Genomic DNA, 26611 nt, shown 5'->3' on the forward strand with positions numbered 1-26611 from the left:
AAAAGAATAAGGAAGAAGAAACAATTATGATGCCTCAAAAGGACCATTACAGTCAAAAACATGTGACAACCAGAGAGCGAGCGAGCAAGAGGAATTGCTCTAATATGACAGAATCTTTGGAAAGGAAAATAATTTCCACCATTTTTATTCTATTTCCTTTCTTATCCTCTCCCACAAAGTCCACTTTTAATTTTCTCTCAATTCCAAAAGAGGTAGCGAAAGTTACAGCAATCCTCTCACATTTTCTGTTAAAGAAACAGCCGAAATATTCAAGAGGCACTATTTGCCCACACAGATCATCAAGCTTATTTAGCACTGGGGACGCCGTTTTCCAAATATCACCACCGTCAGAGCTCACTCCGCTGCAGCCCACACGCTCCACCATCCATTTTTAAAAATCCATTTACGTTGAGCCTTTCATCCAAACCCACGAACAACCATTTCCTCCCTGCAACAGTGGCTGGAACTGCCCGAAACCAAGCATCGGCTGAGTCTTGCAAACTGGGAGACTGCAGACTGCGGTGCTGGGCAAGGCCACTCCTCCCGCGCACACTAAAGCTTTCCTCGTCTCCCGGGTGATTTAAGACAGTTCAGGACCCTGATAAGACCCCGCCCTTGAAGCCAAGACCCAGGAACGGGAGGAGGAGAGAGGCGGCCTCAGCCCAGCAGAGCCAAGCCTTTGGAAAACAGGCTTCTCTCCAGCTGCCAGGAGTGGCCCAGGCTGGGCGAGCGGCGCGTCTGAGCCAGGGCGCGCGGAGCCGCTCCCAGGTGGGTCTCTGCAGCCGGGGACCGCGGCTCCGGCTCCCGGGAGGGAGGAGGAAGGGGGAGGAGGACGCAGGCCGGGATGTCGCTCGTCACGACTCACGAAGGAGGGTGGGAAAGAGGGAGGGACTGGAGACGGGAAAAGGAGTGGAATCAAGGAGCTTAGGGAATAAAGGCGAGGAAAAGGAGAGAGGAAATGAGGGGAAGGTACTGGGAGTGAAGAATGGGGGTGCAGGGGAGGGTAATGGGCTGCAGGGGGTAAAGGCGAGGTGAAGGGGGAGGGATGGGGTGCCAGGGGTGAAGGGGGAGGGATGGAGCGATGGGGGTGGAGGGAGATGGAGGTAAAGAGGGAAGAGAGGGATGGGGCGAAGAGGGGAGGGGTGGGATGAAGGGTAAGGGATGGAGCAAAGGTGGGGGGGCGGAAGGGGAAGGAATGCGGGAAGAGAAGAGCACGGGAAGAAGGGAAGAGGGCGCGGGCCGCAGGAGGCCGGGAGGGACTTCCCTCCGAGGAGGGCGGCGCCGGAATAACGGGACCCTCCCAGCCAGGAGCCCCGGGCCGAGCGGGGCGAGAGGCCAGCGCGGAAGCCAGGGCGCTGCGGGCAGGTACGGAGCCCGGCTTCTCCCGGGCAGCCGTAGCCGCCGCCTGCGGGGAGGACCCCGACTCCACTTACTCTCTCCGACCACCGCTTTGAGGCCAATGGGGGCCATCGCGCTGCGCGAGTCTCTGGGCTCCGAGCCTCCTCACGCGATGCCTGCGGACACCACCGCCTCCCCGGATCGGCGCGCTCTGCTAGCTGCAGCCCGCCGCCCTGCAGCCGCGCTCGGGATCGACTGACGCGCGGACTCGGCGCGGGGGCGCGGGGCGAGCCAGAGCGAGGCTGCCGAGCCGCCGGCGCGCGCGGGGGAGGGCCGGGGCCGGCCGGGGGCGGGGTCTCGCGCCAGCCGTTAGCGTCACCCGCTTGCCTCCGCCAATCGCACTGCGGCCCGGAGGCTCGGCCCCGCCCGCCAAGATGCGGCTGGAAGCGAGGAGGTCCCTGGCTCGTGGGAGAGCCACGCCCTTCCCCTCATCTCACGCGCCGCGCGCGGCCGGGACACGGCGCGCTCCCGGGGCGCCGGGTCCAAGAATCCTCTCCTCAGCCTCCGCACCTGAATCCCTGGCCTCAGGCTGCCGACGCATTCCATCTTCCTGAAACCCCGCTATGGTCTGTATTACCTCTTTCTGGGAGCCTTACATCCACCCCACACACCCCCGCCCACAAAAGGAACTCAGAAGCTAGATCTTATTACTAGTACCCACTCCCCAAAACGTAAGGTTTATCGACACCATCTCTATCTCTTTGGGTGCCCATATCCATAAATCCACCATTCACTGAGCTCTTACATGCATCATCTCATTAAATCCTCGCAATAATTGGACATTATTTTTAATCTCCATTTTCAGATGAAAAAAAAATAGGCTCAGAAACTGAGTACTAGACTTGCTGTCAGGTTGTGTTTCATTCATTAGCAAATATTTATTGTTCCCTCACTACTATATGTAAGCCGCTGTTGTAGGCATTGGTGCTCCAGCCATATGTACAAGGCAGACACCGAGCCTAGGCTTTGGGCAACAAAAGTCTAGAAATATCTAGGTCCCAAATCGAATAGGAATATGCTGTGGGATGACTCTGGTCAGTATCTCCTTCCTGGAGTCCACATTTACCAAAGTGGTCCCAGGTCAGTTTTTGCTCGATTTAGTTGACAGGGGAGATTGCTTTTGAAATATGGGACAGGACTCCCCTCTGGCTTCAAAGAAAAATGAGTTGAGCCAATTTCAAGTCAAAAAGGACAAGAGAACTGGTAGTCATAAAATCAATGAATACTCATTAAATTTTTGGAACAGCTCTGTGAGCTAGCTCCTTTTCTTTATATTGTTAAGAAATATAATATTTTACAGATGAGGAAACTGAGACTCAGAGAAGATAAGTGCCTTGCTAGTAAGTGATAAAGGAAAGATCTAATTTTAGAATCTGAATTCTGAACCATTATTTTATACTGAGCAACAACTAAAGAAGTTGAGGCCTACAGGAGGACTTTCCTAAGGTCACACAGTGAACACTGGCCGAGGCAGGATGAGGGGCCACATGTCCTAGTTCAGCCACCAGCCCCAGGGCATGAAGATTTGACCATCTTCTCATCCTCAGTTCAATCTACCCTAACAGAACCTTCATATGGCTTCCCAGAGAGGGAAAGTGTTCACCTGTTATCTCTTCATGTCTGGGCTCTGCCTTTTACCCAAGGAAGGTACTGATAGTCTTGGGTTGCATTTGGAAAAGGAGGAGATAGTTTGTAAATGTGAGGGGAACTAGGATGCACTTGTGATGCCACATGCTCCCTTCTTGACCCTCTGGCACGTGTCAACAGAGACTGCCCTCAAGGAGCTGGTATTCTAGCTGAGGAAACAGACAGGAATCAAGGAGTTACTGTTCTAACAAGTGCTGAAGCAGAAGGACAGAGGGTTCTGAGAGCAAATGACAGAGCACCTGACCCAGTGAACCAGGTAGGGTGCAGTCAGGGCAGGCTTCCTGAGATTAGTAAAAGGGAGCAAGAGGGGACGGGGAGGGTGTCCTAGGCAGATATACAGAAGGTGTCAGAAAGGAGTTTGACTTTTCCAGGAACAGAGAGGGACCAGTGTGACCAGAGAGAAGAGAGTCTGGGGGACAGAGTAGGAAAGAAAGCTGCTAGAGGTTGGCCTTGCTGCAGAACTCCAGGACTTCTGGGTGACCTGGAACCTGCCTGGAGACCTCCTCAAAGGCCACAGAAAAAAAAAAATAGCAGCTACTTATTTTCTGCGGAAGGATAAAAAAATAAATTCTTTCCTGTGGATGTGTACCTGAGATGTTTAATAGGGATGGCAAAAATCAGAATAGGATGGTTGAAAAAGCCAGTAGGATGACAGACTGTGAACTCACCCAGGAACCCCTAAGGAGTGTCGGATTGGAATCTCTCTGGATGTAGAATGCAAGACCTGTTCCAAGACTTCTTGACATCTCTGAGCCTTGATTTCTCCATCTGTGATACAGGGACAATAAAACTTCCAGGCTTCTTTAGAAGGGTGCCTCTGAGGACCCAGGGTGATGACCTGCACGATAGGATAAAATCCTCCCTCAGTCATCACACAGCACTATCCTTTGCACTGTATTCTTTATATGCAGTATGTTTGATACCCGCCAGGCACCACGCAAAGGGCTCTCATGAATTTTCATCGAATTCTCACTACGGCCCCACGAGGTCGGAGCTATTTTATTTATTTATTTATTTATTTATTTATTTATTTATTTATTTTTGGCTGCATTGGGTCTTTGTTTCTGCGCGCAGCTTTCTCTAGTTGCAGCGAGCGGGGGCTACTCTACATTGTGGTTTCCTGGGCTTCTCATTGCGGTGACCTCTCTTATTGAGGAGCTCAGGCTCTAGGCGCTCAGGCTTCAGTAGTTGTGGCTCGTGGGCTCTAGAGCGCAGGTTCAGTAGATGTGGCGCAGGGGTTTAGTTGCTCCGCGGCATGTGGGATCTTCCCAGACCAGGGCTCGAACCGGTGTCCCCTGCATTGGCAGGTGGATTCTTAACCACTGTGCCACCAGGGAAGCCCCCGGTGCTATTATTATTACATCTTCCAGGGGCACAGGGAGGTCAAGTCACTTGCCCAAGGTCACACGGCTCTAAGAGCAGACCTGGGACTTGCGCTCCGACTTCCTGATGCCCAGAGGAGAACGTCCAGCGCCCAGGTGCAGCCGCAGTGCCCTGACCTAAGGACAGGTTTAGATGTGTGGACCTCTTACTGGGAGGGTATCAGCAACGGGAACCGAACCTCTTGGGAGTCGGGGCTCAGGCGGGTCCACTAACCCTTGCCCCTACCCAGCCTGGGGGGGGTCGGGTGGGGGGGCTGTGGCCCCTGGATGCGCCGGTTTGGTCCGCGGCCCCGCCCGCCCGCTGGGCAGGTGCACTTGTAGCTGCGCATGCGCGGCCTGCAGCCTCTGCAGAACCCGGGTGCCGGCCAACCTCTGGGGGCGGGAAGAATCCTGTGATTTACGCTTAGGTCACGTGACGGCGGGGAGCTTGCTTGCGGCTTGGCCGCTGCGTCAGGAGCCCGGCAGGTGGGAGACGGATGCAGAACAGAGAGGGGAGAAGCTAGGGGGTTAGGGAACAGAGACGAGGAGCCGCATGGAGGGACCGAGAACGGGGGTGGGGGGTGCGGGGAGAGAGGGACAAACAACCCAGAGTAGGCAATGGGGCGGAGCAGGGAGACACGGAAGAAACCGAGTGCCGTGGCCTCCACCAGCCCTGATAGCGCGGACCAACTGACTTGGGCCCCCCATGTACAGGGGCCTGTTGGAGAGCCCTGGGTCCAGAGTCTGGGCCTCTTCTCCGACAGTCTTGGGCTTGCACCTGCCTCCCTTCTGCTTTTAAGCTGCATCATCAGCTGCATTTTTCCGTGTTCGCCCCCACCCCCTCCTCCTGGTCTCTGGGCTTTTAAATTCTGCTGCATTCTTTTAGAAGAAGTTTCTAAAGAATTCAAGATAATGTTAATAAGGTTCTTTACCTAGTACCGGGAACCTATTAAGGACCCAATAAATGTTAGCTATTAATATTGTTAAAAATGGCATAACGAGTCTGAACACATCAGTGCTGAATACACTTACAGAGCGTTCAGTCGGTTTCCTGTTTTTTTTTTTTTTTTTTTTTTTTTGCTGCTGTAGTTCACGGGCAGAGAATGAAAATGTAATTGTCTCCAGCGCAGCCACCCACTACCCCCACACCTACAAAGAGCAGCAGGGCCTGGAGTGCTTCAGCTTGGTACATCCTTGCCGGAAAAAGTGAGTTAACAGTTTTTTGTGTTTGCGGTCGGAATACAATATGAAAAAGGCTTTGTTTTCAAAAGCGTAGGCTAGGTTCTCAAACTCAAAGGAGTGTAGGGGCCAGGCAGATGTAACACTACAGATGTGGCCAACGGCAAAGCACGTGCCTTGCGGGGAGTGGGGGTGGGGGTGGGGGGGCAGTCCTTACTCAGCTCCAACCACTGGTTTACATGCAACGACCAAGGATCTTGATTGTAAACATTTCGGCATCCCCCAGTAAGTCGAAGTGTTGCAATGGATTAAAAAAGAAAAAAAAAATGTAGGGGGCTTCCCTGGTGGCGCAGTGGTTGAGAGTCCGCCTGCCGATGGAGGGGACACGGGTTCGTGCCCCGGTCTGGGAAGATCCCACGTGCCACGGAGCGGCTGGGCCCGTGAGCCATGGCCGCTGAGCCTGCGCGTCTGGAGCCTGTGCTCCGCAACGGGAGAGGCCACAACAGTGAGAGGCCCGCGTACCGCAAAAAAAAAAAAAAAAAAAAATGTAGGGCTTCCCTGGTGGTGCAGTGATTGGGAGTCCGCCTGCTGGTGCAGAGGACACGGGTTTGAGCCCTGGGCCGGGAGGATCCCACGCGCCACAGAGCAGCTGGGCCCGTGCACCACAGCTGCTGAGCCTGTGCTCTAGAGCCCGCGAGCCACAACTACTGAGCCCATGTACCACAACTATTGAGGCCCGCACTCGTGGAGCCCGTGTTCCACAACAAGAAAGGCCACCTTAATGAGATGCCTGTGCACCGTAGGGAGAGGCGGTCCCCGCTCGCTGCAGCTAAAAAGAGAGCCCGCATGCAGCAGCGGGAACCCAACGCAGCCAAAAATAAATAAATAAGTTTATAAAAAAAAATTTAATAACACCACACTGGCTAAACAAAACACATCTGAGGGCCATGTCCAGTGCCCAGGTTACCTGCATGTAAACTCTGGGGGATTAATACGTCTTCTGGAAGGGGGAGGTTGGATTCCCCCAAGGCGCAGGTTCTGAGGAACACTGACGTCTCTCCCATGCACATAGAGTCCTGGGGCGGTCAGGGCTTTGGACAGGGGTGGTGGTGTGAATGCCTGGGCACCTTCCCCCGTGGCCCTGAGAGCCAGGAAGGAGTCCCTCTGCTTATCGTGGCTCTGGGGCAGCAGATTAGGGCCAACCACTTTTGAATGGACTGGTGAGCACTGTGGTGGCAGCCTCTGAGGACAGCTATTGTGGACAGCTCAGTTTTGCCTGGACTGTGAAAGTCCCATAGTCCTGATCCAGCCCAGGAACAAGGAGAGAGCCACACAGAAATACCATCCAAATGAAGTTTAGCAACCTCAGACAGTGGGGGCTTCAAGCGAGTTTTATTCAATTTAGAGAAATAAAGAAATATGACATTGTTTACACCTTGGGTATCAGAGAACAATTCATGCCTTTTATGTGTTAAATTGCCATGGGATCCCAGGGGAAGAAGTTTTCATTCCAACTGGAGAAATAATTTGGTTTAGATGTGGTTTGTTTTTGGCCAGTGGGGCCAGAAAGCTTCATGGAAGAGGTGGCATTTGAGCTGAGCCTGGAGGCTGAGAAGAGAGAGAAGATCAAATCCAACCAAAGAAAAGAGCATAGGCCCATGGGTCCCAAACTGTGTGTGATGCACCCTGGGGTGCCACAGCAAATAGTAACACAGTGGAGTATTTTAAATTTTGGAGAGAAACACAATGATGCTTATCATCTGTTGGACACTGTGGAACCTACTAGCTGGAAGTAGTTCACAGTTTCAACACTAGACTCTGCTACATTTCTTTCTATGATGTACATGTCTTTGAAGCTGAGTTTTCAGCAATTGATGTGGTAGAAGAAAATAACTCATGAAAATCAACGTGGAACAGGAGACTGAGTGTTAATGTCTGATGTGGTGCATTCTAAGGTCTGAGAAGGTGCACATATCTTAATAGTAAGGAGTGGTGGTTATTTTACGATTACATGAAAATGTTTTTCTTTCAATTTATGGGTACTGTTTTCTCAAATGGCTACTAAGTTGTTAGGATATAACAGAAGTTGTTTGGTCCTGACTACTTCATAAACAGAGCTATTAGGTTTTTCTTTGGGTCTGGGATGCTATGAAAACATACTGAGACACAAAGGCTGCCACGTTTGGAAACCTCTGGCATAGGCAAAGTGTGAATTCATTAATTCAGCAATATTTATTGAGCACCTACTGTGTGCGAGGCACGGTCCTAGGCATTGCAGATACAGCAATAAACAAAAGAGAAAACTCCCTGTAGATACACACTGACATTCTAGAGGGGGAAACACCATAAATATGTAAATAGTAAATTATATAGTATGTTAAAAAGGTGATAAATGCTATGATGATAAAAATAGAGTAGGGTGATCAGGATTAGGCTTGGGTAGGGGTTGAAGAGAGATAGTTTGCATTTTAAAGGGGATGGGCAGGTTAGACTTCATTGAGAAAATGTTGGATATGAGTTCAAAGTCAGGAGTCAGATCTGGGCATCCCTGTCAGCACATACAATGTGATGCCTCCAGGAAGGGTGACTCACATGACCCAGGGGGTTAGGGATTGGTCATGTAAAGGACACTGGGAAGAACTCCAGTTTAAGGCTGAGTGAAGGGAGCAGAGACCAGAAGGAGGCAGAAAGGAAATGGTCAGAGAGGTACAGGGTGAGCCAGGAGTGCAGAAAGACAGCATAGCTAACAACACCTCATGACCCAGGGCTCTGACTAAAAATAAAAAACATCGGTGGGTGTGGTCGTTGAGAGGTCACTGGTAACCTGGGCAAAAGTCAGAGTGCACACAGGGAAGGACTGACTGAGAGGAGAGGAGGGCTATCCTCCAAACTTCTCCAAAAAGTATGGATTTATCTTTCTGCAAGAAAGACAACAAAGAGGAAGAGAAAGCCTGGATGACCCACAGGGGATCAGAATCAAGCGAACTTTTTTGAACAGGGGGAAATCTCTCTCTCTCATTTTTAAATGAAACTTTAAAAAAAACAGAAAAGTAATAAAGCAAATTCCCATATGCTCCTTCCCCAAGAGTAAAGCACAGTTAATGTTTTGCTTCAGGATTTTGTTTTAGAAAAATAGATCTGATTATATCAGGCGGATTCTTTTTCCTCCTGAAACCTCACTAAAATACTAACAGGGGAATTCTTAAAAAGTTTAAATCCACGAGGACACAAAGAACAGGAAGAGAGGCAATGGGAGTTGAGAGATAGTGACAAAACTTTGGAAGATGAACAGCACATGGTTGAGGGTTGATGAGTGAACAGAGAAAAGGAAGTGGAAATATGAACCTCCAGAAGGAGACTAGCCACTCAACCACGGAACCTTGGAAACGTTCAGGAATCATTGGTACCAGGTACTTCCAGAGGTGGGAGTGAAAGGATGGGTTGAAAACAAAAGACTGGTAAAGAAAAGGATGAGTCATGGGCTTCCCTGGTGGCGCAGTGGTTGAAAATCTGCTTGCTAATGCAGGGGACACGGGTTCGAGCCCTGGTCTGGGAAGATCCCACATGCCGTGGAGCAACTAGGCCCGTGAGCCACAACTACCGAGCCTGCACATCTGGAGCCTGTGCTCCGCAACAAGAGAGGCCGCGATAGTGAGAGGCCTGCGCACCACGATGAAGAGTGGCCCCCACTTGCCACAACTAGAGAAAGCCCTCGCACAGAAGCGAAGACCCAACACGGCCAAAAGTAAATAAATAAATAAATAAAATAAATTTCTTAAAAAGTAACTGTACCATTAAAAAAAAAAGAAAAGAAAAGGATGAGTCAGACCACCAGATCCCCTCCACCACCCTGCATAGTCAGGTGACAACCCCTCCCCAGCAGAATGGTAAAAAATGATGATGGTGACGATGATGGTGACATGGTGATGGAAGCAAGCATATATGGGGCATACTGTGTGTCAAGCACTCTTCCAAGCTCTTCACATATATCAGTTCATTTAACCCTAACAGTCACCTGTGAGGTATTTACTATTATTATCTCCATTTTACACACGAGGAAACTGAGCCATTTGTCCAAGGTCACACAGCCAGTAAGTGATAGGGCCAGGATTCAAACCCTGGCACGTGGGAGGTAAGGATAGACAGTAGAAACCAGTGAGTTTGGACTTCATTTGTCTCTTCATTTGTCTCTCCATGAGAAGCCATGAGGATGGGGATGGGAGGGGAAGAACATAATTGAGATGAATCAAAATAGCACCACCCCCTCGGCACCCTGATGTGCCAAATGCTTCAGGCACAATATCTCTTTTAATCCCCTCCTCAAATCCTATGAAGTACGTATGATGATTTATATCCATCTTATAAGATGAGGAAACTGACACGTAATGCATTCTGGGGCACATAGTCAGTCTCTGGGCAAACCAGGATTTGAACCTGGTATGTCTGAGCCCAAAGCCTGAACTCTTAACCACAGAGCTCTGTTCATCTCTAGATTTCAGAGCCTTTTAGAGCCAGACATGAAAGTATACACTATGAGTCCATGCATATGAGGTTTCAGGAACAGTCTAATCTATGACAATAGAAATCAGGATAACAACTATCTCTTGGAGGTGGAGAGCAAAGAGCATTGACTGGGAAGAGAGATGTGGGAGGCCCTGGGTCTCTGGAAATATTCTGTGTCTTGATCTGGGTGGTAGTAACATGGGTGCATATTCATGTAAAAACTCACCGAGCTGCTCACTTAATTATGTAGTTTATTGGATGTTACACTTCATGTTTTTAAAAAAGCCTTCCTGGAAGACATGGCATTTGAAGTGAAACTGGAAAGCAGGACTTCCCTGGTGGCACAGTGGTTAAGAATCCGCCTGCCAATGCAGGGGACATGGGTTCGAGCCCTGGTCCACGAAGATCCCACATGCCGTGGAGCAACTAAGCCCATGCGCCACAGCTACTGAGCCTGCGCTCTAGAGCCCGCAAGCCACAACTACTGAGCCCACGTGCTACAACTACTGAAGCCTGTGCACCTAGAGCCTGTGTTCCGCAACAAGAGAAGCTACCGCAATGAGAAACCCACGCACCGCAACGAAGAGTAGCCCCTGCTCACCACAACTAGAGAAAGCCTGTGTGCAGCAACGAAGACCCAACGCAGCCAAAAATAAATAAATAAATTTATAAAAAAATTTTAAAAAACCCAGAAAACTGGAAAGCAGTTTAGACGATTATTATAATCATATATAAAATGCTTACCATATATCAGGCATGCCACTTATTGAGTGCTTATGATATGTTAGACACTGTGCTAAGTGCTATGCATATTATTTTATTTAATCTTTACAGTGGTCCTGAGGAGGTAAATATCCTGCCCATTTTACAGATGAGACAACTGAGGTTTCAAGAATGCAGTGACTTGCCTGGATCACACAGGAAGTGGCTTAGCCAGCCCAGGTTTTTCTTGTCAACAAAAATTCAATTAACAATCAAAAAGGAAAAAGAGAATTTTGTTCAAGCCAAACTGAGGGTTGTAACCCAAGAGAGAGACTCTCAGAAGCTCTGAGAACCATTCCACCTGTTAGAAGTCAAAGGCACAGTCATATATATTTATAAGACAAAGGATCATAAATCAAAATGACATACTGACATTTTACATAAAGTTCATCAAAGGCGTGTAGTTCAGGTAAGCACAAACAAAGTGAGCAGTAAGTCACCATGACCCCTTACAGAGTTGCGAAAGAATGCCAGTCTTCTAAGAAGTTACGTTGCTGGCATCAGAAGAAAAGAAAAAAAAATCATCTCCACAGTCAAGTAGGCACTCCCATCTTTGAGGAGGTCTGGTTAATGCAAAATGCAGATGCACACTGCACGCTAAAGGGGAGGGAGGAGGCCCAAACTGACAGAGAACTTTAAGTTAAAATTTTCTTGTCCTGCCTTGAAATGTAAATTTTATTTAATCAGCCTGACCCCCAAGTCTAAGCTCTTGGGAACACCTGCTCCCACCTCTCCGGCTCCACGGAGGTGCTGGGACTTGGGTTACAGAGGATGAAGGAGGAGAAACCAGAGATGGCTCTGAGCAGAGGTGGAGGGTACGTGGCTCCTTGCAAAGCTCTGTAATTAATTTTGTTTTTGTAATTTTGTTTTATTATTATTATTATTATTTTGACCGCGCTGCACCGCATACAGGATCCTAGTTCCCGGACCAGGGACAGAACCACGCCCCCTGCAGTGGAAGCATGGAGTCTTAACTACTGGGCCGCCAGGACAGTCCCTGTTTTACTATTCTTAAAGAGGGCCCCCCATATGGTCAGAGCTTCAGGCGCTGGCTCAGAGGGTGTCTGGGAGAACAGTTGCCCCATCATTAGATTGCAGAGTGTCACTTAGCAATACCTTAACCCCCATCCCAGCTCCTGACAAGGTGCCCTGAGGTCCTCCTCATCAGATGCACCCCTCCAGCACCAGTGTCTTGTAGAGCAGACCCTGAAAAGCTCTCAATAGCCTGAGGAAAGCAGGGATGCCCGCCCCTCCCAATTCAAACTGAACACAGGCTGTCTTTCTGGCCCCTCCAGCTTCTTGCCTCCTCTCCGTGCCCCTCCTCCTTCCCTCTCCTTTTGTCTGCTGTCTTCCCACCTCGCTTTTCCTCACTCACAGCAGCTGCCTTCCCACCTTATTCCACAGAGAGTCAGGGCCAAGAGCCTTCCCCGCCCTGGTACAGACTGAGCAGGGCACTGAGCCTCGGGGGAACCCAGAGTTCAGCGCTCAGGGTCCTGCCTTATTGGGTCCCCAGCCAGTCACTTCTTCCCTCTGGACATCAGTTTCTCCACTTCCCATTTATGCATAACCTGGGTCCCGGGCCCCTTGCCCTGAATCACACCGGCTGTCTCTCCCTCTCTCTGAGTCAGGAAGCAGGTAGACAAAGGGGTCCACCTTGGACACCTGACTCCCTTCTCTCTACCTGCCCACCCTGGAGGTATCTCAGGTGCCGTCACTGGGTCAGCAGGGGAGTCAGGCTTTGGTCCTGGGTCTGATTGTCCAGAGGCTCAAGGTTCACTGCCCAGACTTTTAGGGCATCCCCATGTGGGGTCCCTTAGTGGGGTCCTCTTAACCCCCAAATCTTTCCCTCCCTCCCTTCCAAGCTGTGACCCTCCCCCAGCTGTTGATAAGCCCCTCCTTAAATGCATCACAGCCGTGCCCTGTTTTGAGCAGATGTTTAATATATGAAACAAAAATAGCAGTTATTTTGTTGAATGGATCCTCAGCAATCTGAAGCCATCTGTTGGGACAACCCACCCTGGGGCCTAAAAATGCCTGCCGCCTTCCTTGGCAAAAGCACAACCAGCCCAAGAGCAGTTTGAGCATATTTATAAGCAGCTCTCTGCCCTGTTTTGCTGAAAGGCTGCAAACACCCCCTGCGCCCCTAGTCCTCCGACTGATGGGGCCTCATGGAGGAGGAGAGGAAGCAGAACTTTGCATTCTGCATCCTGGGTTACAGCTTGCTTTTTCTTCCTTGACATTTCCTTTGATGCTTTAAAAAAAAAAATCAAAAAAAGCACCACCAAAAACCCTCCTTTACTCTGAAGATGAAATCTCCTGCCGTTGGCACTCTTTTCTCTAAAATCCACTTCTCACCACCCCACCACCCCTATTGCTGACCCAACTTTTGAACCTCTGTCCTGCTAAAAGAATGTCCGTCTCCTTTGAAAAGCAACTTCAAATCCTCTGCCATTGCTATGCCGTTCATCATTCCTAATTCCTGCATTTTCCCCTCTGACTGCTGCAGGGAAATCCTGGAATGATGTAATTGGACTCTAGTGGGGTTGGGTTTTGTGTATTTTTTTTTCTTTACTTTTCATCACCCAGGTAATACAGTACACTTTTATTGTTAAAAGTATCTCAGGACTTCCCTGGTGGCGCAGTGGTTAAGAATCCGCCTGCCAATGCAGGGAACACAGGTTCGAGCCCTGGTCTGGGAAGATCCCACATGCCATGGAGCAACTAAGCCCGTGTGCCACAACTACTGCGCCTGTGCTCTAGAGCCCGTGAGCCACAACTACTGAACCTGAGTGCCACAACTACTGAAGCCTGCACACCTAGAGCCCATGCTCTGCAACAAGAGAAGCCACCGCAATGAGAAGCCCCTGTGCAACAAAGAGTAGCCCCTGCTCGCCGCAACTAGAGAAAAACCCGCATGTGGCAATGAAGACCCAACACAGCCAAAAATAAATAAATTAAATTAATTAATTAAAAAAAGAATCCTTTAAAAAAAAAAGTATCTCAGTAAGGAAATGAATTCTTCATACTAAAACCACCTGGGGCACAGTTAAAGTTGTGCTCAGAGAAAAATTGATAGCCTCAGGGTTTCCCTGGTAGTCCAGTGGTTAAGAATCCACCTTCCAATGTGGGTTCGATCCCTGGTCGGAGAACTAAGATCCCACATGCCATGGGGCAACTAAGCCCACGTGCCACAACTACTGAACCCACGAGCTCTGGAGCCCGCACACCACAACTACAGAGCCCACACACTCTGGAGTGCACCACAACTAGAGAGAAGCCCGCGTGCCACAATGAAAGATCCCACGTGCTGCAACTAAGACCCGATGCAGCCAAAAATAAATTAAAAATAAGTTAATTAATTTTTAAAAAGAAAGAAAATTGATAGCCTTAAATACTTTTATTATTAATATTGGGTTGGCCAAAAAGTTCATATGGGTTTTTCCGTAAGATGTTATGGAAAAGCCCCAACGAACTTTTTGGCCAACCCAAATAAAAGCCCCAAAGCAACTGAATCAAATATTCAACCTAAGAAATTAGAAAAATAGCAATAAAATAAAAGAAGAGGGGAGAATGAGATGAAAGCTGACAGAAATAATATAGGAAAAAATATGAAAAAGATAAAATTTGTTTGAAAAGACAAATAAAATGAGAAAAATCTTAACTAAAGGCGAGTCAAAGCAAAGAGAGAAAGCAAAAATATGCAACTTTATCCAAAGATGATATACGGGGAATTCCCTGGTGGTCCAGTGGCTGTCTCCATGCTCCCAATGCAGGGGGCTGGGGTTCGATCCCTGGTCAGGGAACTAGATCCCACATACCACAACTAAGAGTTTGCATGCCACAACTAGAGATTCCTCATGCTGCAACTAAAAGATCCTGCACGTGGCAACAAAGATCCCACATGCCACAACTAAGACCCAGTACAGCCAAATAAATAAATAAATAAATATTTTGAAAAATTTACAAAAAAAAAAGACATGCAGATGACCAAGAGGCACGTGGAAAGATGCTCAACATAACTAATTATTAGAGAAATGCAAATGAAAACTACAATGAAGTATCACCTCACACCTGTCAGAGTGGCCATCAGCAAAAAATCTGCAAATAATACATGCTGGAGAGGGTGTGGAGAAAAGGGAACCCTCTTGCACTGTTGGTGGGAATGTAAATTGATACAGCCACTATGGAGAACAGTATGGAGGTTCCTTAAAAAAACAAAAATAGAAGTACCATACGACCCAGCAATCCCACTACTGGGCATATACCCTGAGGAAACCATAATTCAAAAAGACACATGCATCCCAATGTTCATTGCAGCACTATTTTCAATAGCCAGATCATGGAAGCAACCTAAATGTCCATCGACAGATGAATGGATAAAGAAAATGTGGTACATATATACAATGGAATACTACTCAGCCATTAAAAGGAACAAAACTGGGTCATTTTTAGAGAGGTGGATGGACGTAGAGACTGTCATACAGAGTGAAGTAAGAAAGAGAAAAACAAATATATATTAATGCATGCATATGGAATCTAGAAAAATAGTACAGATGAACCTGTTTGCAAGGCAGAAATAGAGACACAGACATAGAGAACAAACGTATGGACACCAAGGGGGGAAAGGAGGGGTGGGATGAACTGGGAGATTGGGATTGACATATATACACTACTATGTATAAAGTAGGTAACTAATGAGAACTTGCTGTGTAGCACAGGGAACTCTACTCAATGCTCTGTGGTGACCTAAATGGGAAGGAAATCCAAAAAAGAGGGGAGGTATATATATATGTATGTGTATATATATATATATATATATATATACACACACACACACACACACACACACAAATATAGCTGATTCACTTCGCTGTACAGCAGAAACTAACACAACATTGTAAAGCAACTATACCCCAATTTAAAAAAATATGCAACTTTAGGAATGAGAAAGGCAGTATAAACACAAATATGGATGTCATTAAAGTAATGATTTAAAATATTGTGGTAATAAGTTGAAATAACCAAAGGAAATATGATTTTTCAGCAAAATATAAACTATCAAAATTGAGCTAGGAAGTAGAAAATTTTAACAGACTAAGAACCATGGAAGAGATTAGAAAGATAAGTAAGGTGATTGCATTCTGATGGAGAAATTTTTCATATATTGAGGTATGGGGGCGTCATTTTGGCTTATGCATGCTTCACCCTGAACTTTGTGTGAAGTAAAACAGCTTGACTCAAGGCCTGTCAAACACACACAGTACATCTACTTTAATCGTTAAGGTAAAGAATATCTGTGTGGAAAATGAGAATTTGACATTCATGCTGACACTCCCTTGGAGATAAGCTTCCCTTCCCAGACACCAGGGTCCTGCTATCTCGCTGTGTACACTAAATCTACCTCTATTCAAACCTTGAAGGAATGTAGTCCCGTCAAGGTGATGTATGTTTTTTGTTCTGTAAGGCAGAAAATTATGCTGGAAACCATGCTTCAACGGAGCAGTCCTCAGAGCTACTGAGAGGCTCCTCCTGGGCTTTCATCCTCAGCTTGGCGCGAATCAAACTCTTTCCTATTCTTTATTATGAATTGATTATTGATGATTTCTGTCGACATTGCTTGGCGTAGGCTGCAGGATATCAGAGAAACCCACCTGTGGTCACATGGGGTCTACTTTGGACCAGCTCTCAGTACCAAGCACAAGCCCCTCGAGCTCCAGGCTTCACAGCACCCTTCAAGTGCTTGGGTGTGTTCTTCCTGGTATCTGGACCTCATTCTGGACAGTCCTGAGTTGTTGTTTTTAATTGAAGTAAAACTGATTTACAATATTATGTTAATTTCAGGTGTACAGCAAAGTGATTCGGTTATACATATATATGTATATATCTATATTCTTTTTTAAAAAATTCTTTTCCATTTTAGTTTATTACAATATATTGAATATAGATTCCTGTGCTATACAGTAGATCCTTGTCGTTTATCTATTTTCTATATGTTAGTGTGCATCTGTTAATCCCATCAGACAGTCCTGAGTTTTATCTGAGCTGTTAAAATTTTAAGACTTGGAGTCTTAAGGGAGTACCAATACATTTCCTGGGTGGAAGGGACCTAGGAGGAATTTCCTAGGCAGGGACCTGGGGAGGGATTTCCTACACAGGGAAATCCTAGAAGGAACTTTGGGGTGAACTGGGTTGGATGGCCTTATTTAATATGGCTTAAATTGGAAAGATTGTGTACATATGGTCTGAACAAACTATTTGACAACAAAACAAGAAATTGAACCTATTTGTCTCTGAAGAAAAGGGATATTTGCTCCTTGTGGGCACAAGGTGTCCTCAGGCAACTAAGAACCTAGTGGAAGTATCTGAGGATTAATCCTGGTGATGAGTAGTGGTCCCACAGGGAAACCCATCATAACACTTTAAGTTATTTACGGCTCTCCCAGGGACACACACACAAACTGGTCATTCAGTGCTCAGAGCCCCCGCTGTGGATTTAGACTGCCAGCTAGAGAAACTGAGATGCGGAAGAGCAGAACCAACTCAAGGGTGACACCTTGAGGAGCTAAGCTCATAAGCAGCACACTTCTGACCTTAGAAATTGTTCAGACTTTATAAAAAGACAAAACTGAAAGAAAATGGGAAATCTTGCTTCTAGAGCTGAGCAGCTCCTGGACGGGCAGCCACCCACTGGAACTCCGACTGGCTTCATGTACAATACCTATGGAGCCCACACATGCAATTACCTGGTAAAATGGGAAGATCTAACAAAAGATAGCTTACCTCTTTAGTGGTCAAAATGGGGAACGTTCGACTTACCAAAATTAGTTTACTTACATGCGCAATGGAAAAAAGCTGACTATAAAATTACACAGACAGGATGGGAAGCATATTTCCATTGGTACTTAGAAGCTTCCAAGCGTCGTAATGATACAATGGCATCTTTACAGGAAACTAACCGAAAGTTATTAGGAACTGTTGTTAAATTGGAGAAAAGCTCAGAAGCTACCCTCTCCCCTTCTCCTCCTCCTTCCCCTCCTTCAGCAGCTTTCGGAACTTCTATACCCTGACTTGTCTGCTTTACCTCCTCCTGCACCTTTAAAGGAGAAGGCTATACTGGAAGAGGTGGCCCTGCACTTATGATACTCCCTGCACTAGAACTGAACTTAAAAATTTAACTAAGGATTTCCCAGACCCTTTACAAGATCCTTTAGGGTTTGCTGGAGAATTCTATCTGACTGTTAGGACATATGAACCAGGATAGTCAGATTTATATCAGCTTGTGCGTTTGCTGGTATCCAAAAGTAAAGCCAGAGGATGGATATAAGAGGCAGAATGGAAGGTGCCTATAGAAGATTTTCACAAGCGTGAGCCTGTAGATCTTCACAGGTGTAGAGAACTTGCTCATAGCTTGTACCAAGCCATTCTCAAAAGTTTTCCTAAGAAAATAGGTTGGACGAAGATCCACCAATGTAAACCAAAGCCCGGAGAAACTATTTTTGATTATTTTGAGAGGTTTAAGAAAATCTGTAAACAGCACTCCGGAATGGCCTCTGAAATGTTTCAAAATCATCAAAATGATCCAGTTCTAAATTCAATCTTTTAAAAAGGATTAGGTGAAGAATTAGCAAAGCTAGTTAAAAGGCATGAACTGAACAGGGCCACAATACATATCAACGCGCTTGTCACTATTGCAGACAAGCTCTCTAAAACCTTCCAAAAGAAAGAGAAAGAGTCACTAAAGGCAAGAATGTAAAACTGCAACAGCTTAGTGGCCCTACGAAAACACCTTTTTCTAACTCTGGCCCAAAACCAAATGACCGCACTTGTTTTTATTGCAAAAGACCTGGTCATTTCCAACTTGACTGCCATACATTTAAATGGGATTTGGAACACAGCAAAACTAAAAAGAAATAGCGGAGCTCCGAGGATCATGCAAGGGTATTCCCCCTCCCCCTCCTCCTCCTCAGTATGTCAGGGGAAATCGAAACAACAATTGGAGGGGAAACTTCAAAAGCCCTTGTAGATGCTGGGGCTGCTGTATCGGTTCTTAACCGTACCCTTATTCATTGTCCTCTCCCTCGGAGTAAACAATCAGTTCAAATAGTAGAGGTTTCTAATTTATTTTTGCAAGTTTTAAAAGCAGAGCCCATAAGCTTTCAGTTAGGAACTATCACAGGGAAACGTGTTTCTTCTAGTAAAATGTGCCATGATTCATTTGATAGAATGAGACCTCTTAGAAGCCTACAATCCTCCTATAGCCTTTTCACAAAAAGGTGAAATGCTTCTAGACTTTTAAAATTGGGATGCTGATCCAGATCTGTTACTGAAACATTGATGGTTATAAAATCAGTGGCTCAAACAGACCAAGAAAAAAATTGATGACCTGTTATCACAAGTGCCTAAAGAATTATAGTCATCTTCTTCCTCAGATATTAGAAAAATTAAATTGGCTACTCATGTTAAGGCAACTGTTAATAACTTTAAGCCTCTACCTGATATTCAACAATATCCACTTAAATCAGAGGCATTAAATTGAATTATTTAGGAATTTCTTAAGAAGGGACTTGTAATTCCTTGTACTAGTCCTTGTAAAACACCTATCTTACCAGTGAGAGAGCCAAATGGGAAAGGCTGGAGCTTTGTTCAAGATCTGAGAGCTAGAAATAATGTTGTGATTCCCTGACATCCTGTGGTCCCAAACTCACACACACTGCTCCCAGCCATTCCAGCTGATAGCTATTTTTTAGTAACTGATTTATGCAGCACCTTCTTTAGTATCCCTGTGGGAAAAGATAATATCTTTTTGCTATCACCTGGGAAGATCATCAATATACCTGGACAGTCATGCCACAGGGCTATACTGAAAGTCTTACTTACTTTTCTCAAATACTCAAGGCTGATTTAGCTAATGTAGATTTTCCTAATGACGCCACCTTAATTCAATATATAGATGAGTTGCTTTTATGTTCCAAAACTAAATTAGATTCCCAAAAGGACACCATCTATTTCAACAATTAGCATCAGAAGAATATAAGGTGTCCAAAGATAAACTCCAATTTTGTTTACCTATTGTAAAACATTTGGGCCACTTAATTTTTAAGGATGAACTATTGATTGAGTCTGAAAGAATGAAAGGAATTCTGGCTTTTTCACTGCCCCAAAGAAACAAACAAACAATAAAAAACAATGGAGAGGATTTCTGGGACTAACTGGATACTGCAGGGATTGGGTACCTAACTTTTAACTTATTACTCAACCTTTATATGCATTACTTAAGTCTGACCAGCCTGATCTGATTGAATGAATGCCAAAAGGAAAAGCTGTCCTAAGCACCTTAAAGTCCATCTTAACTCTGGCTTTGAGACTCCCTAGTTATAACTAGCCATTTTTTCCCCTTGTACATGAAGATAAAGGAAGTGCTATAGGTGTGTTAACTCAAAAACATGGTGATCAACATTGACCCACTAGACATTACTGTCAGCAATTAGACTCAATAGCAAAAGGACTTCTACCTTATATAAGGGCTCTTTCAGCAACGGGTCTCTTTTGTAAGACTATTGAAGAAACAGTAATGGGGTCTCCTTTAACTCTTTATGTCCCATACTCAGTTGAGTCTCTTCTAAACTCTCACCACACTCAGCACTATTCTATAAGCTGATTAGCTTCTTATGAAGCATTGTTACTCTGTGCACCTAATATTACCTTAGTTCGACATAATAACCTTAATCCTGCAACTTTGCTTCCGACACTACAGGAAGAAAACAACCACAGATTATTAACAGATTATCTTCTTGCTCCTAGGAATGACTTACAAGAAACTCTTACCGATAACGCTGATTTAATTAGGTTTACAGATTGATGAAATAAGATTCATATTTTAAGACAAGACAAGAAAAATCCAAACATAAAATTTTCTCTATGCCTGTTTGGGCCTCCTCCCTTCCCTTTAGTGTGCAATGTGCATCTGCATTATACATTAACCAGACCTCCCCAATGGCAGAAATACCTGCTCAACCATAAAGATCAATTTTTTTCTTCTATGTAGAAGATAACATTCCTTGCTCAGTCCTGTAAGGAGTCCCAACAACCCACCACTCACCTAGTACATGCAGATCTGGACTATGTATCTTTGGTGAACTTTATGTAAAATGCCAATATGTCATTCTGATATATGATCCTTTATCTCAAAAATGTATATTACTGTTCTCTCAACTTCTTGTGGGTGGAATAGTTCTCAGAGACTGTCTCTGAGAGACTGTCTCCTGGGTTATAATCCTCAGGTTGGCTTTAATAAAATTCTCTATTTCTTTCTTAGATTGACCATTGATTAATTTTTCATCAACAAGATGAATCCTACTTAAAGGAAGAGCAGAGACATTACTGAGCTGGATATGCAGTAATGGTCACAGTAGACATAATTGAAAGCTCTTATTTACCAGAAACAAAGTCAGCACAACAACCAAATTAGTTACCTTAACCTGAGCTTGTCAACTGTATAAAGACCAGATAGCAAATATTTATACTGATAGTCGTTACGTCTTTGGAGTGGCACATAAATTTGAAATGCAATGGAAACAATGAGGGGTTTTAATCCTTTTGGGACAGCCTACAAAAAATGGAAAAGAGGTTGCAGAGTTATTAAATGCTATACAACTACCAGTATAGTTGGCAATTATTTAAAACACCAGGGCAGGGCTTCCCTGGTGGCGCAGTGGTTGAGAGTCCGCCTGCCGATGCAGGGGACACGGGTTCGTGCCCCAGTCCGGGAAGATCCCATGTGCAGTGGAGCGGCTGGGCCCGTGAGCCATGGCCGCTGAGCCTGCACGTCCGGAGCCTGTGCTCCGCAACGGGAGAGGCCACAACAGTGAGAGGCCTGCGTACCACAAAAAAAAAAAAAAAAAAAAAATTAAATAAAAATTAAATAAAATACCAGGGCATTCAAAATCTGACACTATGGAAGCTAAAGGGAATCAGCTTGTTGATGCTGCAGTCAACAGACAGCTTTAAAAACTCATCCTGGGGCTTCCCTGGTGGCGAAGTGGTTGAGAGTCTGCCTGCCGATGCAGGGGACACGGGTTCGTGCCCCGCTCCGGGAAGATCCTACATGCTGCGGAGCGGCTGGGCCCGTGAGCCATGGGCCGCTGGGCCTGTGCATCCGGAGCCTGTGCTCCGCAGCGGGAGAGGCCACAACGGTGAGAGGCCCGAGTACCACAAAAAAAAAAAAAAAAAAAAAAAAGGAGTAAAAACTCATCCTGTTCAGCCTCAAGATGTCCACTGCTCTCTGTTAACCCTGCTAACCCAGTAAAAGATTTCCTTCTACAGGCTCAAGAAATTGCCACTAGAGAAGAGAAACAGATATGGTAACAAAAAGGGGGAATTTTTGACCCTGTCACACAAAAAAAACTATAGTGCCTGTTGGAGCACAATTGCCATTACTCCAGAATGTACATTATTTAACTCATTGGGTACCTGAGAAGATGGTCTTATGGAGAGAACAATATTTTTGGAAATTTTCTCCCATGGTGGCTCATAAAGTATATACTCACTCTACTACGTGCCCTAAATACAATTCTGAAAAACCACTTCATGGGTCACAAGGCCACTTGCCCCTTCTTAAGGAACCCTTTGAGGTATGACAATTGGACTTTGTCCAAATGTCACCATCTCAAGGATATAAATATATCTTCATAATGATCTGCATGTTTTTACACTAGGTTGAAGCTTTTCCCTGCAGGAGAGCAATGGCTTTAACAGTGGGTAAATTGTTGTTGGAAAGGATAATTCCTGTTTGGGAAATTCCTTCCAAGTTACATAGTGACCGGGGAACTCACTTTACCAGACAAATAATTAAATCTATTTGTAACATTTGGCCAATAATGCAGCATTTTTACTGCACTTATCGTCCCCAATCTTCAGGACTGGCAGAAAGAAATAACAGCACTATCAAAACTCAACTGGCAAAACTTTCAGAAGCATTTACTCTCTCATGGCCAAAAGCTCTTCTGCTAGTGCTTCTCAACCTTAGATCTTCACCTCTTGGTAAACATCAGCTATCTCCTTTTGAAATAATAGCAGGATGGCTTATGTGACTGCATGAGAGAATATATGAACCAACCTTACTCAACGGAGATATATTACATTGTTGTCAGGGTCTTATTAAGGCACTTAAAGGAAATGAAAAGTTGGTAGGTAATTTCTTTCACAGTGAGTTCTCAGGAGTCTAAGACCTTAAGGATCATGGATTATAACCTGGAGATTTTGTCTATTGGAAAAGACATCAAATAAAAGATTCTTTGCAGCCATGTTGGAAAGGACCTTATCTGGTATTATTAACTAATCTATGCGCTGCCAAACTAAAAGGCATAGACTCGTGGATTCACATCTCTCATTTTAAAAAGTCCCCTCTCTAATGGTTAAGAATCACCTGCCCATATACCCTGAGAAAACCATAATTCAAAAAGAGTCATGTACCAAAATGTTCATTGCAGCTCTATTTACAATAGCCAGGAGATGGAAGCAACCTAAGTGTCCATCATCAGATGAATGGATAAAAAAGATGTGGCACATATATACAATGGAATATTACTCGGCCATAAAAAGGAAAAAAATTGAGTTATTTGTAGTGAGGTGGCTGGACCTAGAGTCTGTCATACAGAGTGAAGTAAGTCAGAAAGAGAAAGACAGATACCGTATGCTAACACATATATATGGAATCTAAGAAAAAAAATGTCATGAAGAACCTAGGGGTAAGACGGGAATAAAGACACAGACCTACTAGAGAATGGACTTGAGGATATGGGGAGGGGGAAGGGTAAGCTGTGACAAACTGAGAGAGTGGCATGGACATATATACACTACCAAACGTAAAATAGATAGCTAGGGCTTCCCTGGTGGCGCAGTAGTTGAGAGTCCGTCTGCCAATGCAGGGGACACGGGTTCGTGCCCCGGTCTGGGAAGATCCTACATGCCACGGAGCAGCTGGGCCTGTGAGCCATGGCCGCTGAGCCTGCGCGTCCGGAGCCTGTGCTCCGCAACGGGAGAGGCCACAGGAGTGAGAGGCCCGCGTACCATAAAAAAAAAAAAAAAAGCTAGTGGAAAGCAGCCGCATGGCACAGGGAGATCAGCTCGGTGGTTTGTGACCACCTAGAGGGGTGAGATAGGGAGGGTGGGAGGGAGGGAGACGCAAGAGGGAAGAGATATGGGAACATATGTGTATGTATAACTGATTCACTTTGTTATAAAGCAGAAACTAACACACCATTGTAAAGCAATTATACTCCAATAAAGATGTAAAAAAAAAAAAAGAATCACCTGCCAATGCAAGGGACACAGGTTCGATCCTTGGTCCAGGAAGATCCCACATGCTGCGGAGCAACTAAGCCCGTGTGCCACAACTACTGAAGCCCACGTGCCTAGAGCCCGTGCTCCACAACAAGAGAAGCCACCGCAGTGAGAAGCCTGCGCACCTCAACGAAGATTAGCCCTGGCTCGCCACAACTAGAGAAAGCCCACACACAGCAGTGAAGACCCAACGCAGCCAAAAATGAAATAAATAAATAAATTTATTAAAAAAATAAAAATAAAAAAACTCCCTCCACCTGAATGGACTTCAACCCCTGTTTCTGACACCCAGCTTCAATGGACAAGCACCACCAAGCAAAGACGAGAAGAAAATGACAGCGGTAGCAGACAGCTAACCCAAGAGTCTGGACCAGGCCTGTAACCCCCAACCTTGTCAATACTTTTGGACTTAAAACAATTTTTTTTGTTTATGTGTACATTACCTATACTCGTGACCTCATTACAGTCACAAGTCAACAAGGCTTTTCCCCTTTGCCCCATGTTTTCTTTTTTTTTTTTTTTTTTGTGGTACACGGGCCTCTCACTGCTGCAGCCTCTCCCCATTGTGGAGCACAGGCCCCGGACGCTCAGGCCCAGCGGCCATGGCTTACGGGCCCAGCCGCTCTGCGGCATGTGGGATCCTCCCAGACCGGGGCACGAACCTGTGTCCCCTGCATTAGCAGGCGGACTCAACCACTGCGCCACCAGGGCAGCCCTCCCCCCATGTTTTCTTTAATCTTAAAGCTTCTCCTGGGGTCTAGGTCCGGGCAGCCAAAGAATGTTGTAGGTAACAGTAATCGCTGCAAGGGTCATTTCATCGCTGGGAAGGGACGGCCCTTGCCCGCAGTGATGGTGGTTAGCAAGATGAACAAAGATGTGCAGGTGAGAGCAGCAATTAAATAAAAGTTGATAGAAACTGGAGAAAGAGAACTCCTCAAAGAGTTACTGAGAGCTAAATTAATTGAATGTGGCTGGAAGGATCAGTTGAAGGCACACTGTAAAGAGGTAATTAAAGAAAAAGTACTAGAACACGTTACTGTTGATGACTTGGTGGCTGAAATCACACCAAAAGGCAGAGCCCTGGTACCTGACAGTGTAAAGAAGGATCTCCTACAAAGAATAAGAACATTCCTTGCTCAGCATGCCAGCCTTTTAAGATTGAATTAGATTGTGTTGTGGGTTTTTTGGGGGTTTTTTTGTTTGTTTGTTTTTTGGATTTTTTTTTTTATTAGTTTCTGCTTTATAACAAAGTGAATCAGTCATACATATACATCTGTTCCCAGATTGTGTTGTTTTGTGGTTTTATTTCTGAAAGTAAAATTGCCATAAATTAGGAATCAATTTCCCAAAATGAAATCCTTTTTTGTATGATGGTATACAGTTTTCAGTAATGATGTATTCAGTTGTATTGATTTTTTTTCCCTAAATGTGTTTTTTTTTTTTTTTTTTTTTTTTGTGGTACACGGGCCTCCCACTGTTGTGGCCTCTCCCGTTGCAGAGCACAGGCTCTGGACGCGCAGGCTCAGCGGCCATGGCTCACGGGCCCAGCCGCTCCGTGGCATTTGGGATCTTCCCGGACCGGGGCAGGAACCCGTGTCCCCTGCATCGGCAGGTGGACTCTCAACCACTGTGCCACCAGGGAAGCCCTAAATGTGTTATTTTAATAAATATCTGATGAATGAAAAAAAAAAGCTTCTCCTAATTTCTCTGTTTTCTTGCATCTGTATAATTCACTGTCATCCTTGGAAAGGCAATGTTATTGTACAAATGTCACAGTCTCTTGCCTCCTCTGGAAATTTTTCCAGATGCTGGATATGTCACCATTCCCCTACTGGGTCCTTTGTAAAATATAATGACCCCATAGTTGTGCCCATAACCAATTTTACCACTATGCTTAACTTTCCTGTGACTCACAGAAAAGAACTCTCAGATCACGTACCAAGTTCATATCTTCACCCAGTCTTCTCCTGTCCCTTGCTTCTTCCTGACCCCACTAGAAACAATCCCAGAGGACACTGGGGGGCCCACATGTAACCAATCTGATGCTTATGGCCATGATATTAGTCAAAATGTCTTCACAAAACATTACAATTTGCAAGGTCAGTGCCACTTATTTCTCTTTCCCATCCTCTACACTATACTTACTGACAACCTGTTATAATAAGGCTGATAGCAAATATAATTCTCCTTTATGCAATGGGATTAGAACTTGACATACTTGGATTAACGGAGGGCTCACTCCTCTTCCTATTTGTAAGGTCAATTTGACTGATTGGAAACTCCCATATACTAACCCATGGTTAGAAAATTTGGGTTACATACCTTCCAAAAAAGACTCAACACCTGGAGTACTATGTACCTTAAAGGATTTATATTTGTTTGTGGGTGTGATAACTGGCCCTGGGCACATGAATGTTTAG

At 45.6% G+C, this 26611-nt stretch overlaps 1 protein-coding gene, 1 long non-coding RNA gene and 1 pseudogene across 3 annotated transcripts in view; 2 read left to right on the plus strand and 1 right to left on the minus strand.

Moving 5' to 3' along the window:
• STXBP1 (syntaxin binding protein 1) overlaps positions 1-1630 on the minus strand; it is a 71864-nt gene extending 70234 nt beyond the window's left edge. Inside the window, exon 1 of one of the 2 annotated variants that reach the window (XM_060101108.1) lies at positions 1434-1630. Coding sequence is in view for 1 of the 2 variants with exons in the window: in XM_060101107.1 (XP_059957090.1) it covers positions 1434-1470 (37 nt within the window). In the remaining variant the exon portion in view is untranslated. The remainder of the gene's footprint in view (positions 1-1433) is intronic. The other variant, XM_060101107.1, reaches the window with a different exon arrangement.
• On the plus strand, positions 682-9290 carry LOC132491993 (uncharacterized). The gene is made up of 3 exons (XR_009532774.1): positions 682-768; positions 5496-5612; positions 9112-9290. It is a non-coding gene; the product is annotated as an uncharacterized LOC132491993 (long non-coding RNA).
• A 15750-nt stretch (positions 9291-25040) lies between these two features.
• On the plus strand, positions 25041-25360 carry LOC132492581 (transcription and mRNA export factor ENY2-like; annotated as a pseudogene).
• Positions 25361-26611: the final 1251 nt, after the last annotated feature.

This window comes from Mesoplodon densirostris, chromosome 6 (genome assembly GCF_025265405.1).
Source record: "Mesoplodon densirostris isolate mMesDen1 chromosome 6, mMesDen1 primary haplotype, whole genome shotgun sequence".
In the NCBI taxonomy this organism is placed as follows: Eukaryota; Metazoa; Chordata; class Mammalia; order Artiodactyla; family Ziphiidae; genus Mesoplodon; species Mesoplodon densirostris.